Below are 22,884 nucleotides of genomic sequence, written 5' to 3' on the forward strand. Positions count from 1 at the left end.
TTAATGCAGAATTTTAAATCTGTCTGAATATCAGCAGGAAATCATATGGCAGGTTAGAGCCTCTCTTTGCTGTTGTCTCAACAAATTGTTCAGTGCAAAACCAGTATGAAATTACCCCTTTACTGTGCACGACTTCTACTGAGCACACAGTGTGCTTTAGCTCTCTGCTGGCAGATTGGTTAAATGCCTGGCTCTCTTAGCTGTTGTACAAGCTCTGCAGACTGTTTGCAAGACTTAATTTGGAAAAACCCCAGCTGACAGCCATATTCTTCCCGATGGGGAGCTGTTGTACTGAGGCTGGTGGGATGCACTTAACAGAGGTCTTGTCAAGTCTTGGCAGAAGTGGGAGGAAAAACCTTATGGCTTATCCCAGAACACCCAGCAGGTTGGTTTGCTCTATTAATTTTAAGTACTGTGTTCCCAATGGGGTGCTACAGTTTATGACTATACTGCCAGATACAGAACACTTCATACAGTACCATTTTAGTCACATCCTGAGACTACCAGTGAGCAGTGTTACACTTTAAGTCAAAAGAGTGAGCCAATATGCATAGTTTTCTGAGTGTCTTTAGTTGCATAGGGCTTGATGTTCATGCAGAACAGCAGGCAGAGCACTGGGAGTGTGCAGTCAAGCCCTTAATAAGAGCCAGGTAGAGAGGTATATCAGCCATCCATCCATCCATCCATCCATCCATCCATCCATCCATCCATCCATCCATCCATCCATCCATCTTTCTGTGAGTGCTGTTCTAGCTTCTTTGGTGTGGGAGCAATTTCAGTGCTCTGTTTCCTATGGGTGAGTGTCCAGCTGGTCTGCTGCTGCCTTCTCTCCAGGAATGGTACTTACCAACTGCAGGGACCATTGGAGAGCTACTTTTCTAGTGGGAATGTGTGTCTGTGTGGCTGCTCAGCTACCTGGCCAGCTCTCAAGGGTTGCACATCCATACTAACTAAATGTTGATGCCCCCATAGATTTTTTTTATCTGCAGTAGAGGTGCTGGTATTCTGTAGGAATTTTGCAGAGAATCGGCTAAGAGCTGCACAGTAAAAAGAAAACAACGTTTCTGGCAGAGGTCTGTTCAAACCAGTAAAGTTTAATAGCACAACTTTCATGCCTTCTGTCCCTAGTGCTCAGCTGCACACAGTATTTTGTAGGTGTCTGAGGTTCCTTCTCTGTTTCTAATTTTTTTTTTATTCTTTTGAAGGATTAAGATTTTCTTCTTCCATCTCATTTACATCAGAACTTTTTGAACTTAATCCTACAGACATACCAGTTGGTTTCAAATGAGTATTTAAAAAAAAGCAAAACCAAAACACCCTAATTCTGCTTGTGTCAATACAGCTCCAATAAAAGGAGCAGATTGATTTCTGTATATTTTTCCCCTCCTGAAATAATTCACTGCCTGTTTGCAGTTAGCAGAATATTCAGCTTGAATAGCTACTAGGTATCTTCAAAAATACTGAGTACAATAACAATAATTTAGTTTCAAACCCACAGTTACTGTTGCAAGCAACTGCACTGGGGAAGACTTTATGCTATTACTTTTCATTACCTTTTTGTACATATTTATCTTTATATGGATTTCCCTCATTTTTGGTTCAACTGAATTCTTTCTAAAATTTCAATGCTCAAGTATGTAAAACCAGAATCTAGTGTACTTCCAAAATTTAACTATTGGGAATTAACTCTGTGGCTGTCTTCAGTCATATTTATGAATGGAATATTAGGTTTGTCTCTTGTTCTTTGCTGTGTACCTCAAAGAAAAGTTTGGTTCTGTCTTCTCTGCTGTCTTCAACTACCTAACAGCAGATGTAAATAACTGCATTAAATATCAAATAGCATGCCACCCAACTATGTTTTGAATCATGGAATCGTAATTTGGGTTGGAAGAGACTTTTACTGGTCTAGTCCAATTCCCCCTCAATGAGCAGGGACATCTTCTGTAGATCAGGTTGCTCAAAGCCCCCACCAACTGACCCTGACTATTTCCATGGATGGGGCATCTGCTGCCTTTCTGGGGCAACTTGTTCAGTGTCTCACCACTCTCTGAGTAAAAAACTTCTTCCTAGTATCTGATCTAAACCTGCCCTCTTTGAGTTTGCAGCCATTCCTCCTTGTCCTGTTGCTGGAGGCCCTGGTAAAGGGTACCTGTCCAGCTCTTGTAGCCTCCTTTGGGGCCTGAGGGGGCTGTAAGGTCTCCCCTTGCTCCCCATGAACAGCCCCAGCTCTCAGTCTGTCCTCACAGGAGAGGTGCTCCAGCTCTCTGGTCATTTCCAGACCCACTCCAGTAGGTCCATGTCTCTCCTGAGTAGGAGAATGTTTTCCAGTTAACGAGCAAAGATAAAGAAGAATTATACAAAGTGAGCTAAATTATCCTCCTGCTAGAGTCTTGAACAAGGAGTCTTCTGTGCCTATTGAGGGGATAAAATCTCTTTCAGGAGATGGCACCAAGCTGGATTGTTGGTGTAATCCCAGTTGTTTTGGAGAGAAAACTTCCTGCTTGTTAACCTTAGAGGAACATGATGCCCTTGTTTGTGAGGATTGTGAGTTTGTGAGGATTGATTTTTCCTGACAGAAAATACAAGGAGATTACATATTTTATTTAAACAAATTAATGCAATTTGTGAAATATCTTAAAGCAAGTGCACTGAGCTCTCACAAACCTCAATATTTGGATAAACATGAAAATGTATAGGATGTGCAGAATTTTAAGGCAAATGAAAGGAAGAGATTGGTTTTAAAAATCCAAGTACCAGTATCAGTGATTGCTAAGGGTCACAGACCTGTCCCTGAAGTTTCTGACATAATTTTGGCTCATGTAGAGGGCAACCTCCATCTAATGCAACAATTTGGTTTCTAATTTCTCTCTCCCCAAAATTTTCATGTTGTCCCCAGGGAAATTGGGATTTAAGTAATGTTACAATCACACTAATCTGTCACTGAGGTTCCAAGTGAATGCACTTCTCTTTTTGAGAGCAGACATCTCCCCAAGAACAGTGAGAGTAATGAAATTGGACAACACTGTATTAAATACAAAATAAATGCATCTTGGCCATGAATCTTGGTAAGCCTCAGCATCTTCTTTGCCTGTGTCATTTGTAAATACAAAGCTATGCCACCAAAACAGTCTTTCATCTTATGAAGAAACTGAATTTATATAAAATATCACTTGGATCTTCAATATGAGTTACTTTTGCTGAGATAACTTTTAACATTCATTTCTTGTTTGCTACAGCTTAGTTGTAAGTGATGATGATGTGTGGAGAGACCAGTTTTACAATGGAAATATTAAGAAAGAAAGAGGTAATGAACATATTTTAAAATATTACAATGTTGTAACTTAATTCTCCATGAAAAAATGTGTAATAAAAAGTAACAAATTGGCTTAATTTATTAAAATATAAAACCCCTCCAGAGAAAATCAATCTGAAACATATCTTGGTTGAAGAAATTAAGCCCTCTGAGTTGGTCTTCTATGATTGTGGCATAGGTATTGAAAGAATATAATTTGGATTTTAATTTCCCATTACAAAAATGATATTAAAATCTAGGGAAGTTTTCCATTGTTTTGATAGCAATACCAGGATGGGTGGAATGCTACTGTGGCCGTGTCATTGCTACATCATCTACACCTGCTCTGAAAAAGAGAGAGATGGCACAGCATGGGGAAAAATCTGTTTGTGTTCTTTCTTTGAGGCTGGCATTTCTGGAGTGATTCTAGTATTAAAGCACTAACAGTATTTTGCCTGTGGTTGCTGGTATAGCAAACCAAGCTTTATCATTAAAATGCATGTGTAGTAAAATAATGTTATACATATTCATCTGTTATGTGTTAGGCCTACTTACAAAAGTACTATTTTAACTGTGTATGTACAAACTGTGTCTATAGAAACAACACATGGTGGCTTTTGCTATGGAACTGTTTTATTTTGCTGATGCTCTGTTTACATTTAAACACACTTGTCTTCATATTTAAGGTGCAATAGTGCTACGACTTGCCAAATCGTGGTTTCGTATAGGATCCTTGGAAATCTTAGCTCACTCTGGGGAACTGGACTTACTAAGGTTTGAACTGGATCTTCACAGTAACTGAAATAGTTTTCTCAACCATCAAATTACATTAGAATTCATGTATACAGTTGGAATTTAGACATAAATTATTTAGCAAGTGAGATTACATAATTTAGAAAGGTAACCTGCTATTTTTATACAGGCATACCAAAGATCTTACCTCACAAGGGTAAAACCCTTGAGAGGTTCTAAAAGCCTGGATCTTACAAAATGAGGAAAGTTTTATACCTAAGTACTTGTGGTAACTAAGCACTAGAGAGGAGTTGTTTGTTTTGGAAAGATTTGTAAGTTGAAAGTGTAAGTTCCTACATTTCTCAGTTTTCTGTGACAGCTCCTGCACATTTCAATGCATGTATCCCATTTCCCTAAGCCTGTCTTGTAGGAATGTGGAGAACTGTTTTGGGAACAGCCAGCTGCTGTGGAAGTAACCCTACTCCATAAGAATTCAGCCATAACATTTTCTTTGTGAGAATTCTGATGTAGAATGGTTATTCCTTATAATATTATACTGTTTTTTGGAAATGCAAACTCTTTGTTTTTCCTAAAAAATGGATATTGCTGCATGCAGAACTGTGTCCTGGTGTGCTCTGGAGATATAATGTGGGGATAATTTTAACTCTGTGTGGCAGCCGCCAGTCGTATTTATGACGACAACCTTAGGTTTTGTCTCTAAGCATTTTGGAAGAGCTAATCTAATGAATAGACTAAGTCTAAATAGACTGAGCTTTTTAATAACTTTTTGTGGCAAGCTGCAGATCAGCATTTTGCTGTTTGAAAACAAGAATTTTTAATGATCAGTTCCAAAGTACCAGTTTTGTTTAAAGAATTCTGTTTCTGCTGTTACAGAAGATTGCTAGACTTTATCATCCAGGAACATTTTCCATCAATAGCTATGAATGATTCAAATAGATACCTGGTAAGTCTTTTTTAAGAATAATTTTTATTTTCCACAAGCATGTGAACAAAAATTACAGGAAGATCTTCACAATTTCAAGTTTTACAAGATTTTAAAATTTGAAGTGAGCTTCTAGGTTTTATTAGCAAAAGTTTGTTAATTCTCTGCAGTAAAAATCTGCTTCTTGATTTTCTTTTTTTTCTCTCAAAGTCAAATGTGAACATTTTTTACCAGTTTCCATTTTGGAAATGTTTATTGTGACGCTTCCATTTTCTGTTGTATTTTGTTCTCTTACTGCTCAGGTTGTCAGCCATCAGTGGTCATGTTGTGATGAGGTGTGCTTTTGCTAATGTAAATGCAGTGTATATATAGTATATTCTAGTACACTGCCTAGTATATATAGTGTCTTTTGTTTTGGTTTGGTTTTTTTTGAATTTTACTTCCTAATTTCTTTAAGGGCATCTTAATTTCTTAAGGGCATACTTATTTAACGATAGTCTTTGCTGGATAAGGTTATTATGTCTTCACATAATGTAGAATGGGAATGACAAGTCCTGACAGACAGATACCTAAATTTGAAAAATAGAATGTATTAAATATTTCTAAAGTGAATAAAATGCTTATGTATTTCAATATTTTTGATACAGAGGACTTGAAGTAAAAGATGTATTTCATTTCAGGAATTTTTCTCTACAGTCGTGTCAGAGACTGCAAATCTCATTTCCTTGTGGATGTCTGTGGGGTTTGCACATGGTAAGGTGCCAGATGGCATTGGCTGTCGGGGAGGGACGCTTCACAGTAATGTACTTAAAAATGGCTTTTATTTGTCACCTTGGTATTTTGTTCTGCTGCTGTCTTCACCTACAGCTTTATCTGTCATACGAGGGGCTTTTGTAACTGAGTTACGCTGTCTGATCTCTCAGAGCACAGCTCTGATGGGATGAGACTAGGGGAGCAAGAATTCTCAGAGCCGTTGCAGCAGTGCAGTGTACAAAGACAGGGTACTGATGCCATGTGTAAGTTGAACTGCTCTGAATTTGATCCCTCCACATACAGCCCTGGCCTGTTACAGTGCACGGGACACAGAGCTGTCCCGCTCTGCTGCAGATTTGTGGGATTAACCCCAAAACAGCAGCAGGAGCAGCAGCCTGGGTGTGCTGTGGGGCATGGGCTGGGGGCAGAGGGATGGGTATGTTTTCCAGAGCCCGATTCAGAGAACTCTCTAAATTCAGTGCACCTGTTACACAGCAAATTGCCTAGAGCCTGGGGTTCAGGTGGAATTTTAACTTTTGTTTCTCCTTTCTGTTTAACTGTAGGTGTGTGCAATACAGATAACTTCAGTTTATTGTCCATAACAATAGATTATGGTCCATTTGGATTTATGGACTCCTATGATCCAAGTGAGTGTAGCATTTTTTTTTTTACTTAAAATAATCTTTTTTTATTAAATTATATAGTTTCCATTGCATGAAAACTCCTTTCATTAAAAACCCTAAGCATGTGTACTGTTTGAAGAGCTTTAGGAAAAAAAAATGCATTAGTGACAAGTTTTATGATACACTATATAGGTTGCATTCAAGGACTAAAAGTCTTCTTAATGAAATATTACTACTAAACCTATTTCCATGAGAGTGTTTCCACTTCAACATCATCACTTCAATAGATACTACAACAGAAGCTAGAAAACGAAAAATTGTGTATTGCTGGAAGCAGCCAAAAGCAGAAGTGGAATACAGTAACTTTGCATGCATGAAAGCTCTAGTTTTGTAGTCACAGCAGCTAATTATGTGTTGGAAGAAAAGAAATCAAAGCTACACAGTCATGGTAACTTTTCTTTGAAAGTCTTAACTCAGTCAGTCTGGGATTGATTGATACAGGTTCAGTATGTGCATAAATGTCTATTCTTAGAATATTGTTTATAGTTTGCGACTAAATAAACTTCAGAATCAGCAGTGGTTATCTTGCTATGCATTTTCGGGCCTGCAGCATCAAATGAAGGAAAAGTCATGAGAATAAATGTCATATTGTTTATATTGTATTGAACAAAATAGGGCTTTTTTGCTTTTAGATCTTTCTTTATAGGGTGGGTTGACCCCAGCTGGCACTTAAGCATCCACAAGCCACTTCTTCACTTCTCCCTGCTGTGGGCTGAGGGAGACAATTGGAAAAGTAAGGTTAAGGAAAAGCTTGTGGGTCAAGATAAAGATATTTGTATAAGTCAAAGGGGAAAAAAAAATGGCAGGGGTGACCAGCAAGAGATGCAAAGACTATCATTCACCATATGTCACCACCAGACTGATGCCGAGTCAGTGCCCAAGCAACAACTGCCTTGGAAAAGCTACCCCCAGTTTTTATTGCTGATCATGTGTTACAGGTGTGGAATATCCCAGCTGAGCTCAGCTGTCCCAGCTGCATTCCCTCCTAGCTGGCCCATCCCAGCCTCATTTTCTGGGGTTACAGAATGAGAATAGAGCCCTTGATGCTGGGCCAGCCCTGCTGAGCAATGTGTAGAGCATTGCTGTGCTATCAGCACCATTTTGGTCACAAGTCCAACACATGGTGCCAGACAGGCTGCTGTGAAGAGAACTGACGCTGTCCCAGCCAGACAGTGCACCCTAGAGCCAGATGAGAGGTGTAAGAGTCAAAATTCAGATTGGAACCACTCACCAGATCTGAGCAATGAGTCAGGAGTCTCCTCCTTAAAGCTCCATTTGCTGTCAGTGTCCTCTGAGGACTCAGGTGATGCTGTGTGCATTGATCAGCTTATCTGGGTTTGATCTGAGTGAGGGGTTCCCACTGATCCCCTCAGAGGCTGCTGCTGTAGATAGGATAGATTTTACTTCTGGATACTTGTAACTTGCATGACAGGTATTTGTTATCTTCCAGATAATGGATTTCCATTCTGGAACACATTAGGCCTATTTTTTATGTTAATACAAAGCTTGTTTGTCCAATTGAAACAAATCTTGCTTAGGTGGCCTATTAAATACATGTTTACTATATGTGTGACTTTTCCATAAATACTTAAATCCTGAATCTAGTTGGACATTTGTTTGCTTAATCTATGTGCTAAATAGTAGCACTAGATGTAGTAAAAATACTGGCTTTAAGTGTGAAAGGCTATTTTAAATGTTTTTTTCTCTGTAACCATCTGAATTTACCTTGTATCTTCAGGTAGGAAAATGTCACTTGTAACACGTGGGAAATTGTGTGTGAAGGATGTATTCCTTAGATTTGCAAATAATAGATCTTGAGTTAACTCACTTTAAATAAGTATTCTTGTGATCTGATTTTAAATATTGAGTAGTTTTAGATCTTCTATAAGTTTTCTGTGTAAGTATAAAAATGAATGTATTTCAGTATTTTAACATTGATTGTTTATTGTAATTACTCTGTTATGGAAAAGTAATGTTTTGTTTGAAACAGATTTTGTTCCAAACACATCTGATGATGAAAGGAGGTATAAAATAGGAAATCAGGCAAGTGTTGGGCTGTTTAATCTGAGCAAGCTGTTACAAGCTCTAAAACCTTTATTGGATCCCAGGCAAAAGCAGCTGTAAGTAATCCTTAAAATATCATAATGCTTAAAGGAACTAGTGAGATGAGAGACACTGTAATCACCATATGCTTAGGAAAGAAAGGGATTTGCTTTTAAAATATTTTTTTTTAAACTGGAAATTGATTCTGGATTAGTTGTTGGCCAGAATAAGATTGGAGGGTGGGGAGAAAAGTTTTTGTTGGTCAGAAATAGTAGTAAAATAGGACCTTAGGGAGGTATTAGATGTTGTGTGATCCTTTCTCCTTTCACTGAAGTAGGACCTTTGCCCATAGTTTTCTGTTCTAAGTTTGCCTAGCTTGTTTTGTAAGACATTTACTCAGGAACACCAAGCATCCTCCTGAAGTAATGGTGTAGTATTTTAGTAGCCTCTTGTAAATATTCTTATATAAAGAACAGACCCCAGATGATTCAGAATATCAATGTTTCTGAGAGAGCAGGCAGAAGTTTTCGTTGTTTAGCGTACAGCAGGATTATACCTGCAGCAGCATTTTAATTCCTTAGAACTTGACATTTCTTCTGTTTTGCAGAGCTTCCCAGATTTTGGAGGGGTATGGTGAGCACTATCACAGTCGGTACGCACTTTCAGAACTGAAACCTTCTAGTCACAGTACTATAAAATATATAATGTTCACAACTTCCATACTTTGTTGCTATTTTCAGTTTCACAGAACTATTCAAAACAAAATTGGGTCTTCTTGGGTCGAATGAGAATGATAACTATTTGATTGCTTTCCTCTTAAAAGTGAGTTTACTTTGCTAATTTTGTTGGCAAACATCTGAACTGGTACCCCACACTTGAAAAGCACTCATAGAAGTATCTTTATTCACTAGATTATGGAAGATACAAAGGCTGATTTTACAATGACATTCCGAGAGCTGAGTGAAATTACTGCAGACCAGTTAAAGGAGCTCCATATTCCTGAGGTATAAATACAAACACCCAGTTCTAGGAATACTTAAATATAAAAAAGAGTAAATCAAGTTGGATATAACTCTGATATAGTAAAGGCTATCTCAAGCCATGATTTGTCTGGGAAATATGTTATTGTGTCATTATTAAGGGACAGAGGGACTTATACACCTGTGTCAGGCTGCCACCCTTTGTTAAGCCTGTATCTGGTAATGATGGATATGTTAATGAAAAGTGCTAATGAAAGGTGCATTCATGAAAAATGCTGAAGTCAGATTTTCAGCCTTTGGTACAGGCCTGATATGAGCAGTCATAAATACTCATACACAACCAGGAATGTGATTTTTGTCACATTTAATGTGGGTCTACTACAAAGAACTTTCTTCCCCTACATTTCCCTGGTTTTTTTTTTCTTTTTTTTTCTTTTTTTTTTTTTTTTTTTTTTTGTTGTTGTTGTTGTTGTTGTTTTGTTTAAGAATACCTTTTGTCCAACAAGTGAAGTTGCACAGGGATCATGAGGAAAATTTAAGCCTCAGGTCCACCAGACTGTTCCTGATATGGCTTTACCAGGTGGCCCAAACCTCTGCTCTCAGGCATATTTGCTTGTCTTGGTATCTAAGTGAGATTCCATCTCAACATAAACTCCTGCTACAACTCTGCCCAGAGTGGCCTCTGCCCTGAGATTGGTCTTAAATATAACTTAAAGCATAAGAATACATTTTGCTGTTGTGTCCTGCTCAGCCTGCTATCTCCAGTGTTGCTCTAACTTAGCCTAAACATATTCTTCAGGACCAAGTATAATCACATATAAAAGACATGAGAGTATTTAAATTTTTTATGTGCATATAGTGCAATCTTTGAAAGTGGAAATATAGCTGAAATATTTGAACTGGACTGAGATGCTAGGCAAGTCATAATTGAATAAAAAAGCAAACGGGAAATTCTGAAAAGGAAGCTTGTAATCTGGTTCTGAAAAGGAGCCTAATCTGGAAAAAAATAGCCTTTTTGCAAGAGTCAAAATTTTTTTCTTTTATTCTTTAATACAGTGCCTTTTCCACACCTTATTTATGTCTGTTTTTGAAGCCAATTTAAAATGAGAGCAGGTGGACTTAGGAGGTTGTGTTTAGGCAGCAGGATGACAACGTAAAACACAGAATGAAAATGAGGGTTGATGGTTCTTTTTCCAAGTATAATTAAGTGGTTTTGAGCAAATGTTCTGGTTTTCCTTGTTTTCTTTTGTTTAGTAAGAGGTCTATCCTGACCTTTTCAATGATTTTGAAGCCATTAAGAGTTTAAAAGTTTAGATACTCTAGAGGTAAGCAATAAAAAACCCAGGAGCTGTGGCTTTGGAATTATTTGTTTGCACAGGAGGGTGATAAGAGGATGGGTGTATTTGTAAGAGCAGGTACTTTTGTCACAGAACCCAAGGGATTTTTCCATTTATGGCAACTCCATCTTCCCACCTTTGAAGGTGTTAGCTGAGGAACCAGCAGCTGTGATGTAGTTGTGATCCTGCTGCTACACCAAGGGTCATTTCCAGCCTTCACTTGGTAGCAACCTGATCTTTTTTTTTTTTCCACTCAATGAAATGATTTAGCCCACAAATTCTGTGTTCCAAAACTGATGTGGAAAAACAAGTACAGTTTTATGCTGGTAAAAACTTTTCATTGTTTTAAAGAATTTCAATTTTAAAGTAATTTCACCTCTGTTTATTTACACACCAATACTTTTATGAGTAAGTTTTCATATTGATTTGTACATCACTTAAGATTTTTCAGCTGCATACCAAAATTGACTAAAAATGCCAGAATCCTTTGGGAACACTGCAGGAGTCCTTATATTTAGTATTAACTGAAAACATTCTGAAATTCCTCCTAAAGCAGCCTAAGTCTGCACATCTTTGAACAAATGCTTGATTCTCATACTCACCTGTTATCCACCTGCCTGATTCCCAGCTTTTAGTTGTTTCTATGCTCATTTTATGATCAATATAGTTTTCATGTATTTTTTACTCTTATTCCTCAAAAAAACGAAAAAAATACAGATGGGATCAAAACTTTTTTCTTCTTGCTTTTAATTTCCCTTACCTTTTTTTTTTCCCTCGAAAATGTGCTGTTTAGCTCCTTTTATCTCTGTCTATTTCTTCCTAATCTGTTCTTCCTCTGAAGTCCATTTTTTGTCTGTGAGCTTTGGCTGCTGTCAGCTGAGGAATATGAAGCAGCTGTTAGCTCAGTGTAATCAGCCAGGGAGGCCTGGTTTGTGTTTGCTGTCCATCACTGGAGGCAGTAACCCCAAGCTCTGATTTCTTACTGTCAGCATTTTCCAAGTCCTATCTCCTCTCCTGCTGCCTCTATTCTTCTCAGTTTTCTCCTGTCCCTGTAGACTTTAGTTTCTCTTTCTCTCCACCTTTTCTTTATTTATATATTTTGCTTATTGCACAATTTTTGATGAAAAACAACTCTTTGAATATATCTGACCCATGTATAAGTCTCAGAAGAGAGTGAAACCTGTAATTATGTAGCTTAAAAATCATATAGGTCAGACAATAAACCAAGGAAGAACAGGGGTGAAGTGCTAGAGGTGTTTAGGTAAAATTTGTCATAGCAGAGATGGATTCATGTGGATGTATCAGGCTAGCAAAAGCAAAGAATTTGAATACAGAGGAAAAGATACTAGAAGAATGTTTAGGGAGAAAATTCTTTGAGTGGTCATAATACGTTTGCCTTTTAAATCCTTTTATTGTTCATTGTCCTGGTTTCAGCTGGGATAAGAGTTATTTTTTTTCCTACTAGCTGGTACAGTGCCATGTTTTGGATTCAGATTGTGAATAATGCTGATAACACACTGAAGGTTTAGTTGTTGCTGAGCAGGGCTTACACTAAATCAAGGACTTTTCAGCTTCTTGTGGTGCCCTGCCAGTAAGGAGGCTGGGGGTGGACAAGAAGCTGGGAGGGGACAGAGCCAGGACAGCTGACCCAAACTGGCCAGAGAGGTATCCCACAGCACTTGGTGCCATGCTCAGCAAATAAACCAGGGGAGAGCTCGGGGGGATATCCTGCTTGGGAACTGGCTGGGCATAGGTTGGTGAGCAATTGATTTTTCATTTGCATCACTTGTTTATGTTGGGTTTTATTTCTCTCTCCTTTTGATATTCTCATTTTCATTGCTATTATGATTGTTATTACTGAATTATTTCTATTATTAAATTGATCTTATCTCAACCCCTGAGTTTTCTTACTTTTAACCTTACTTTAAGCCCCAGTTGAGGGGGAGCATGAGCAAGTGGTTATGTGAGGCTTAGTTGCCAGCTAGGGCTAAAACACACTATTTGTTGCTCACTTTAGTTTTTGCTTAACAGAAAAATAATTCTGATTATCTGTCAATAAATGTTTCTTTCTATTTAGGAGTTCTGGGCTCTCCAGGATCTGGGTAAACATAAATTATTTTCAGAATGGGTTACTATGTACCTCCTGAGATTAAACAGGTAATTGCAGTTTAAAGTGTGTATTTGCCAGAAGCAGGCAACTTTAATCTGCAGTGATTTTGCATAGTCTTTAATAGGTCTAATAAACTGGCCCAAACATGGTTTCATATGCCTTTTTTGTTTTCTTGATTCTACATTGTGCTGGATTCAACAATAATTCCTGTTGTAGTTCTGTTTTGACACTCAGGTACATAAAAATGACATGGTAGGAGTAATATCTATTCTTTGTCCTTCATTGAGCACCTGATCAGTTTTCTTTGATCAACAGTTTTTCTTAAAATACCAACCCTACAGATTCAGTCCAGAATCACAAACAGTGATTAGGAAATAATTAGGAATTAATGGTGTTTAATTACTGTTTATATATATATAATTACATTATACATACATATACACTATGTAATATTATGTAATTATCTTGTAAATACTATGTAATATTACACGTAATTATTAATTAATTATATAAATATAAATATTACTATGTAATATTTATATTTAATTTGTATTGCTTTATGATGGCAGGGGATGGAAGTTGAAAAGTAGCAAATACACAGATTGTGTTTGGAAACCATGGTGTTGCATAGGTAGGAATGCACAGGATTCTTTTGTGTTAAATCAGTGAAGAATCTTAACATTTTTTCTTAGTTATATATGGTATGCATGGCTAATAGTAGTGAAAATAAATACATATCAGGTACTTGGAAATTCTATTCAGTAAATAAAATTCTTAGGGGAAAAAAATCAATACAAGGCACAAAACCTACAAGAAAGTGTGCAGTTTTTTTCCAAGTCTCATTATTTGTAGAGATTCACACCGGCTTCTGCCAAACACAAATTAGAGCACTTAATGATTTTAATGGAAGTCAAATAAGATATTTCTAAAAATAAATCAGCTTAATCCTCACTAGCTAAAGTGCTTTCTGTTTTTCTTCTTTTTGTTTGTTTTAAATGTGTAGTAACAATGGTGACTCAGACGCCAAAAGAAGAACAAGGATGGCAAGTGAGTAAAACAATCCAAAGGAATCATCTGCTTGCAGATGGCAAATATCTATTTATATATGTTTCTTTAGTGTTACATATTTTTCTTTTTGGGTAGAACTAAAATACAGTATTTTTCTGAAGAGAAGAAGCTCTCATTGTGCTGCTCCAAATCTTTTAACCCTATACATTCATTCTGTCTGTCTCTGCCCTTTCTACATGCTACACAGAATTCAGATTTGATAGGGACACACCTTTTCTTTCTGTCACCCAGAGGAAAAACTCCTTGTGAAAGGACTATCTGGTCATAGGAGGCAAAGGAAGGTGCTTTGATTCTCCAAGTTATTCTAAACACAAAATGGCAAAGGTACTGCAGTTAGGTGTCACAGCAGAAACAGTGGATATGAAACTCTGAGAATTGTTCAGCAGGAGATATTTTTGATCTGCAATGAGCTGTGGTAAATTTGTGAAATTTGCTTATAAGAGAAAATGAGCAACTGAAAATCAATGGCCAAAAGGGAATAAAGGGAATAAACAAGATCTGATCAAACTCTGCACAAGAGGCTTCACTGTTACACTGCTTTGCGGGGTGCTTCCTGCAAAGCAGGATGGAAATGGCTGGACTCTTTTGTGAGATATTGATTGGCCACTTTCTTCTAAAGCTCCAATCGATCTGCTAGGAAAATGGCAGGAGCTGGCACTGACTTTCAGTAATGAGGTAGTAAAACTACAGAGGGCACAATTTATAGTTTCAGGTTTGCATCCCCATTTTCTAACAAAGGCTCTATTCTCTTTAAAAAACACTTCTTAAAATTCTATATGCATTTAGAAAGTTAATATGAAAAGAGCTAACAAGAAGAAAAAATTATTTTATTGGTTTTCAGTAGGGTTAAGAAGCTTCATCTGTGAGTTCCTGAGGCCCTTCACTCAATTATAGTTTTGAATTTTCAAGCTCCTGTTTTCCTCAGCTAAAATTGTATGCTGAAAACTGTCGATAAACATTTCTTATTTTTCTGTATCTTTTAAATCTGCTTTTAGAGAAAATCATGGCATTCTGTGGTTTTATTCCAAATCAGAAAGGATCCTAATTTGTCAATGATCTTCTGCAAACCATCATTATGTTTTTTTACATGCACCTCAGAGGATCTCATAGTACAGCAGATGGATGAAACATGGAAAAGGGTTTTTGCCTTCAAAATCACACTTGTGCTAATGGTCTTAGTTTTGGTAGCAGTCAAAACCTGATCTGCAAAGATTCATGGTTCAGTTTGTTTTCTCCCATATAATCAACCATCACTCTCTATTCATACTGCAGAGCTGCAAAAATTTATAATAGGCTACTGATGTTAGTTTGTTATTGTTTTATTTAAAATCAACAACCCTTGGTGGACTTTTGCTAGCTGCTTGATGTTACAGTGTGACTGAAATTTCTTACAGAGGTTTTGGGGATTTTTTTGGTTATTTTTTACATTTTTATATCCATGGATTTAAATAGATTACTTAGATGCCCCTGTGATCTCTTTAAAAATTATTTCAGCTTTTGTTTTGTTTGTTTGAGCATTTGCTTGTAACAGCTGTCCTTGTCAGCACAACTTGCAGCAGAAATCTGGCTCAATTCAGTCAACTCTGCATTTTTACCCAGCATTTCATGTTGAAGACAAATCTGTCCTGGCTCCTCGGATTCTCAACTGGGTTGGGAAGTTCCACTAAATTGTGTACTGCTGTCTTTGATTGACCTTGAATATACTGGCATTAACACCTCATTATTCATCACCCTTCCCTAATTGTTAGTGTCATAAAAAATCTCACTTCTCAAAGTACATTAACTTGAATCATTTAAAGTCATCACTTATTCATTATTTTTATTTTTTTCTCCCCTTTTTTTTCTGTTCTTAGTAGTGTTTTATCTTGCACTTCCTAAACTTAGTTCTTCTGGAGTTGATCAAAAAGTTTTGACAATCCAAGTCTAAAATTGTATTTCTTTACAAAAGCAGCATGTAAAAAAAGTAGATCATGCTTATAAGGGCACAAAAGTTCTTTTGCTTTGTCCTTTTCTTACCTGCTTGTATTACTCTTTCATAATTATCTTGTCACTTGTGTTAAATACTGTTATTTTTAAAACCACTGTGAAACTTGTCAATTTGCAATTGTTAAGAATTTATTTCTGGGACAAATATTCTCCTGCTAAAATGACTCACAGCTCTAATGTGAATTACCATTTTTTGAATGAGTCATATGTTAACTTTTTCACCTTTTAAAATATTTTTTAAATAGCTATCACACTTTACTATTGATAACGCATTTACTGGATTAAATCAAATACTTGGCCAGAGCAAATTGTTTTGTCAAGCAGTAAAACACTGTTCTTTAGCAGTTAGGGCAGAGTGTTGTTATGCCTGTGTAGAAGTTACTGGGATTCCCAGAGGTACTGGGATTCCCAGTAGACAGTTGTATTTATTGACTTTTTTAATACGTGTAATTACATACTGGACAGTGGGGATGTGAAAAAGAAAAATATCTGTGGCCCCTTCTAAGATATTATTTGTATATAAAATAATGTAATAACTGATTAAAATACTTGAGTAGAGGGAAGTTTGAGATGGTAATTTTGATGATTCCTCTGCTTTTTCCAGTACCTTCTTTCAAATATGCTGTAAGGGTATTTATAAGAATATTTTATAAATGTCCATGGGTTATTAAAAAGAAATATATAAACCTAACATTTATTAATATAAAACCTACTGGGACATTAGTGGAAAGAGAAGGAGATGAAGTTTGTGTATGTCCATAAATCACAGACTTTTGGTTTCAAGTGCATGAGTGAAACACCTTTGGTATCACTAATACCTTAATGTAATAAATGCTTACTGAATTGGGGAAAATATACAGACCAATGGCAAATTAAGACTTCAAAGCAGGCTTGAAGTGTTACAATGATTCTGTAACATTGTTTTGATCATTAGGTAAATGGAAAACTTTCTGAAGTAGAATTCTAGCCTTTAATTGCAGAACAAAAATAAGAATTTCATTGACATAATCTGCTAGAAAGTTAATAGAGCCATGTGTGCTTATTGAATTGTCCCTGGCATATAGTTTGACAAAACTTTTATAAATGGGGAGAGGCTCTGCTGTAGGATGTATCCTGGTTCACTAATTCAACAATTTCATTTTCCAGTGTTGCTACATTCTCTTTACTGCTCATTAGACAAAAGCAGCCTAAGCAAGGCAGGGAAGCAGTGCAGCTGTCATGAGGGTTTCCAAAAGCATACAACAGGCAGCTGTGGAAAAAAATGAGGAACCTCTGCCTACCTCCAGCCAGGAGATTAAAATGAAATTTGAAAAAGTAGTTTCTAAAAAATACAGCTGAAATGTAACATTAAAGGCTTTTATGGCTAAACTTTTGTTACATGCCATAGAAGAAGTATCTATATACATATGCTTTAAAGGATATCTTAGTATTACTTTTTAAATTAAATAATACAATACTTATTTTTGTGATCTCCAGGAAGGTATTGACAACACTGAAATGTTTCCATCAACACAGCAGGAACCTAGGCCATGGTAAACTCATTGCCCTTGAAAAGCCTGCTGGTGTTCCTGACAGGAAATCCTTCCTCTATCAATGTCATGTTCTGTGCTACTCTAATTTCTGTTTGGCACTTTGGCACTACTGATAGTGCAAGTTTAAAAAATCCTTTTAGCAACTCACAGAATTAAGTAGATTGATAAATTCCTTTTCTTTTTTATGCATTTTTTCTTGAGCTGCAAATTTACCTCTTGAAGATTTCAGTGACATGTTTCAATGACTGTTTTCCTTTTGTTTAATATGTCTAACTAAATTTAACATTATTTACTCTTGGTTTCAGCTGTTAATCCTAGATACATCCTTAGGAATTGGATGGCAGAATCAGCAGTGCAAAAAGCTAATTTGAATGATTTCTCAGAGGTAAAATTAATCTTTGTTTTTTTCTTGACAGATTTAATAATAACTAGCTTAACAGCTAATGAAACAATTTTTTTATTTACACTTTGAACTGTACTACATTTTGTAGTACCAAAATTGTACCGTGTAACACCAACTGCTATTTAAAGTATTAACAAAATTATTAATAGTAATCATTATAACATAAATAATAGTGACTGTATTAATAGAAGTACAAACAATACTAAGCAATTCATGTGATAGTTTCTGGAGCCAGGAAGGTGCATAAGACAAAGTGGAAAAAATTTTCCTTGTTTACTGGAAAACATTTGGTATAAAAACTTACCCATTTTCAATTGCTTTCAGGTTCAGCTCCTAGAGCAGGTTTTACAGCACCCCTTTCAGAGGCAGGAGGCTGCAGAGAGAGCAGGGTACTCCCTGCGCCCCCCAGCCTGGGCCAAGCATCTCAAAGTCAGCTGTTCATCCTGAGGGAAATTCAAACAAGCAAGAAAAATGATCAAGGTCAAAGCTCAAGCCTTCAAATAGGGCTAATGGATCAAGCCACAGGAACTTCTCTCCCTTAGACTTTGTGGACTGGAATCTGCTACTGTTCTTGACCAACTTTGGAAGTCTCAGGATTAAAGAAGTGCATCACTATGTATGGTTGCATCATTAGATTATACTGGCATTGACAACTCTGCCTCTCACATTCAGCTGTGCTTTACTTTGAGTCCCAATATTTAAGTTCTGCCAAACTGTAACACTTGACCTCTCAAAATTCATGGCTGATCAGGTGGGTCTTACTAGCTTTTAGTGACTGATAAATTTAAACTCCATGTAAGCTAGTTTTAATAATGCAGTATTTTGATGAATTTTCCTTTTGCTATTACACACTCGTCAAATACAGCCATGTTCTGCAGCCATAAATGTCCTTAAATCTTGCAGACCTGGCACAAAGGATCATCTTAGACCTTGACACCTTTTCTCATTCTGATTATGTTTTGTCCCAATAAACTGACAAAAGATTTAAAGGAAATTCAGTGAAGTAGTTTGCAAAGATGTCTTTCTTGAGAGAGACAAGAGTCTTGTCTTACTCCAGAGTAAGTTTTGGTGTCTTTGCTGGTGTCAGGTGCTTATTCAGACGACCACTGCTCTTTGAAAGTATCTTTTAATAGGACCAGAAAGATTATTGGTGCATAGATATGAAGTCTCAAGAAAAATTCGCTGTTTGGCCCTGGAAAAGGACTGTGTTGGGAGCATCTCAGCTGAGACTGCTTCCATTTCAGGTATGGAGGAAGGTTAAAAAGGACACTCTGCAATTTCAAATATTTTCAGGCTAAAATATTGTAAGGTCTAGTGATGTGCAGACCGTTTAGAAGGCAATAAGTTAGGTAGAAGTAGAAGGATTAATTTCTTTTTACAAATGCTTTGAATTACAGCATTGGAACAACTTTTTGTGTTTTGCAGCATATTTTGGTGCCAGATCAAGCCAGATAATTGTGCATCAATAAGAGGCAGCTTTGTTCTTTGAATGGAGTTTAAATCTTACATTTAAAAAATTCCATGTAACCATGTACCTACACAAAATAGTTGATAGAGGTCTAATCATCACAGCATTTTACTTGATTTTTGGAGTTTTCTGTAGGCTTTGATTTTTTTGTTTTGAACAAAGTTCAGCTTCTTTTGTGCAAGATTAAGTGCATGAATTATGATCGACTGCAGACGTAAAATGTATTAAAATTGATTTTTTTGTGTTGTAACAAAAGAGAAGGGAGGAAATAGGGTGGGAGGCTGAACATTCTGGGGAGAAAAGTGAATGCTAGAAAAGCCATTGTCAAAGTCTCAGTGGTTTGTGACTTTACTGTGCAACATTTTTCCAAGGACATGTTCTGCTTTATTTTGATGCTGGGTGTATATTTCATAAAAGTAATTTGATTTAAAAATAATTGACTCACAGACAGCTGTTGTCACCTAAGTATGTCAAATATGTGCACTCCTAATACCTAGTCAGAAAATGATACCTAGCTCTTCAATGATTCTGCATAATGCTTCCTTCAGTTATATATGGAAAGGGATTGGGAAACAGTAATCCTTTCCTCATTTTTAATTTTTTTTAAACTCCTGGTTTTAACCCTCTTACTTTTAGGCCATTGGTGTTTTTCCCCTCCACTTTGAACTGAGGCTTGGATGAGCCTTGCACTGGTCTCGAGGGCATTTCTCAGTTTGGCAGTTTGAAGGTGCTTAGATACTTTGTGAATGTCCCAGCATGTCAATCCAAGACTTCCAGGTGACACTTTTGTTAATGGTGGGCACAGTTCTCTGGTGAGAGCTTTTTGCTCAGTTCAGCTGAAAGCAAGGGAGCTCAAAAACCAGTAAGAGCTGGATGGACTCTCTCTGTCAGCTTAACATAGTGTTTGAAGCAAAATCATTTCAGGAAGAAATGCATGTGGTTTTAAACAATGTTTTCAGCTTTTAATAAAAAAAAAAAAAGAAAATTGTTTAAAAGTAGTAATTTCAAAGGGAAAGGTTTTTTATGAACACATGGTTACAGCTTTCTTATTTCTGCTAAGCATTCTGTAATGCAGGTATGTAAGTATTGACAAACCAACCTTAAGCCACAAATAAGACCACCCAAAACCAAGACCGTGGCACTGCCACCAGCTTGTCATTCTCTTGCCTCCACCACCACTTCTGGATCTAGGAATCCACTCTGTCAAACACAGCAGGCTCACCCCCTGCTCTGTGAGCTGCTTTCATACATTTATTTATTTCGACCACACACTACGCTTTTTATGCTTTTTTATAATTCAAAATACAGAGATATACTGCTGATGGTATCTTACAAGGTCAAATGTGCATAAAAAGAGGCAAAGACCAGAATAAATAAAAACAAAGTTCAGAAGGCATAGGCAAAAATTCTTTAAAATATTTGAAGTTCCAATTGCCAGTAAAATGGCTGTTAATTAACTGTGACACTTTGTACAGAAATAAAATAGAAGCTATTTTTATTTAAGAGCTAACAATGAATGCTGCTTAAATGAGCAGTGGAGAATTAAATGGGGAGAACAAATGAAAAAAATGTAGGAGGAGACATTTCTATCAGGTACAAAATAATTACAAAGTCTTTCCCAGGACAAATCATTTCTAGGTAGAGTTTAAAGACAAATGTTAACCAAGAGAAAAAAAATTTCCTGCTTACCATAGAAGCATACATGATTTCAAAATAAATTTTTTTTCTTTATCTAAGGTAACCAAATAAATGAGATTTCAAAGCAGCAGTTGTGAATGGTGACAGATATGACTCAGTTGCATATAGAAACAGGAGTGGGGTGACATTTGGGGTGACACTGTCTGGAAATGGTCCTGGCCCTACTTGCGTCTCACAATTATCTAGCTGAGGTTTTAATTTTTAAGACAGACTGTTTCAAAAAAATTTAAAAGCATATTTGTATTGGAAGAAAAGCCCCCACAGTTGGAAGTTTTCTGATAAAGAACTTTTAAAGGCATTTCTGTGAAAAGGGATCTTCCTTCCCACTTCTCAAAATTTGCATGAGGACATCGTATTTTTCCTTTAACTCCAATACCACTAAAAAGGCAGCCAGAGTAGATGCATTGCACTTTCTGAAATGGCTGGCTCCAGAGTGCTGCTCCACCATCCCTGGCTGTTCTTGTGGAGGGAAGCAAGACTCTCCAGCTAATTCTTACCTTGGTCTGGTGCTGGAATGGGAGTTAAGAGCAGGGGATGGTGAAGTGCACGGGGAAAGGAGCAGGGTACAGGGACAAAGTGGTGGACAAAGGGTGCCCCACCTTTTGAGACCCACCAAGAGGAACTCTGAAGGAGAATTCCTCCTGGAGAAGCTTCATCCAACATGACCTTCTGCAATGCCTCACAAAACTAGCTATGTCTTAAAGTCTACTCTACACACCCAGAATTCAGGAGCTGTTCCCCCTTTTCTTCTCAAGAGCTTTCATTAGGTCAGACATGAAATCTGCTTGCTTGCCTGCCCCTGCAATCAGAGGTGGCCCTGTTGACTGTGGCTCTCCACCTTGTCCTGTGTTTTCCAGCCTTTTTGGAGGAAGTGGTACAGGTTTCTTCATTGGAAGTGGTGGTGGCTGATTGGAGACAGGTGGAGGTGGAGGGGGGAATGGAACATCTCCATTACTGCTGCTGGAGACTGGTGGTGGTGGAGGCACAAAATCAGGAGGTGGCTCACAGAAATCGGATGGTGGTGGTGGTGGAGGAAAATCAATCTTCAATGTAGGTGGTGGTGCTGGAAAGCTCTCTGGATCTGTTAGGAAAATGCCACTGTCTCGTTTCACTTTGGAGGGTAGAACTGGTGAAGCAGAAATAGCAGATGAACGCCTTTCAGGTGGAGGAGGAGGCTGCAGTGACGTCCTCTTACTCTGGACTTTCTGTGGCCTCAGCAATGGTTGTGCCAGGCCAGGTGCACTGGCGTTATTTGTTTCAGCCTTTAATAAGCAGAAAAATAAAAGGACAGACACAGTCAGTGAACCTGTAAACTAATGCCACTGCCTAAGAACATAAAAAGATGTGAAAACACATGAGTGCAGTAGACAGGGCAATTAGGTAGAGTACATTTCACCTGACACATGAAAAGAGTATTTTGTTTTCTTTCTGAAGCTGCCCATAGAGGTTTTGACAGTGGAACCCTCCCTGTTGACAGTATTCATAGTGCTTCTTTGAATGCTGTCCACAGAAGATGAGCGCTTTTAAAATTTCAAGTGATTGCAGTTAGTAAGACTAACATCAAGGAAGTATCTTTGGGATTCATTGTCCTTGAGCCTGGAAGAAATGATCTTTGAATACTGACCACCTCTCTTGGACCCCTCTTCCCTTCAGGGTCTTCTCCCATGGGATTCTTCCAAGAAGAGCCCTAAAGATGCTAAAGTTAGCTCTCCTGGAGTCCCTGTTTGAAATCTTACTCTCTGTGCTGCTACTTCTTCCTTCAATACTGAGCTCTACAGGCTCGTGGTCACTGCAGCCAAGGCTGCCCCAACCGTCGCATGCCCAACAGGCCTTCCCTGTTTGTTAGTATAAGGTCG

At 37.4% G+C, this 22,884-nt stretch overlaps 2 protein-coding genes across 3 annotated transcripts in view; one reads left to right on the top strand and one right to left on the bottom strand.

Moving 5' to 3' along the window:
- The window catches only part of LOC119697413 (protein adenylyltransferase SelO-like), a 22,690-nt gene extending 3,830 nt beyond the window's left edge, over positions 1 to 18,860 (top strand). The window contains exons 7-19 of the mRNA XM_038128178.1: positions 3,237 to 3,304; positions 3,979 to 4,066; positions 4,919 to 4,988; positions 5,648 to 5,720; positions 6,284 to 6,367; positions 8,394 to 8,523; positions 9,054 to 9,098; positions 9,187 to 9,268; positions 9,358 to 9,450; positions 12,841 to 12,920; positions 13,877 to 13,920; positions 17,765 to 17,844; positions 18,187 to 18,860. Of these exons, the coding sequence (XP_037984106.1) occupies positions 3,237 to 3,304; positions 3,979 to 4,066; positions 4,919 to 4,988; positions 5,648 to 5,720; positions 6,284 to 6,367; positions 8,394 to 8,523; positions 9,054 to 9,098; positions 9,187 to 9,268; positions 9,358 to 9,450; positions 12,841 to 12,920; positions 13,877 to 13,920; positions 17,765 to 17,844; positions 18,187 to 18,309 (1,060 nt within the window). The 3' untranslated portion in view covers positions 18,310 to 18,860. The remainder of the gene's footprint in view (positions 1 to 3,236; positions 3,305 to 3,978; positions 4,067 to 4,918; positions 4,989 to 5,647; positions 5,721 to 6,283; positions 6,368 to 8,393; positions 8,524 to 9,053; positions 9,099 to 9,186; positions 9,269 to 9,357; positions 9,451 to 12,840; positions 12,921 to 13,876; positions 13,921 to 17,764; positions 17,845 to 18,186) is intronic.
- A 155-nt stretch (positions 18,861 to 19,015) lies between these two features.
- Positions 19,016 to 22,884, bottom strand: part of LOC119697410 (amyloid beta precursor protein binding family B member 1 interacting protein) — a 65,376-nt gene continuing 61,507 nt past the window's right edge. Inside the window, exon 14 of one of the 2 annotated variants that reach the window (XM_038128162.1) lies at positions 19,016 to 22,290. In XM_038128162.1, coding sequence (XP_037984090.1) covers positions 21,754 to 22,290 — 537 coding nt within the window. In that variant the 3' untranslated portion in view covers positions 19,016 to 21,753. The remainder of the gene's footprint in view (positions 22,291 to 22,884) is intronic. The other variant, XM_038128163.1, reaches the window with a different exon arrangement.

Source organism: Motacilla alba, chromosome 2 (assembly GCF_015832195.1).
Source record: "Motacilla alba alba isolate MOTALB_02 chromosome 2, Motacilla_alba_V1.0_pri, whole genome shotgun sequence".
In the NCBI taxonomy this organism is placed as follows: Eukaryota; Metazoa; Chordata; class Aves; order Passeriformes; family Motacillidae; genus Motacilla; species Motacilla alba.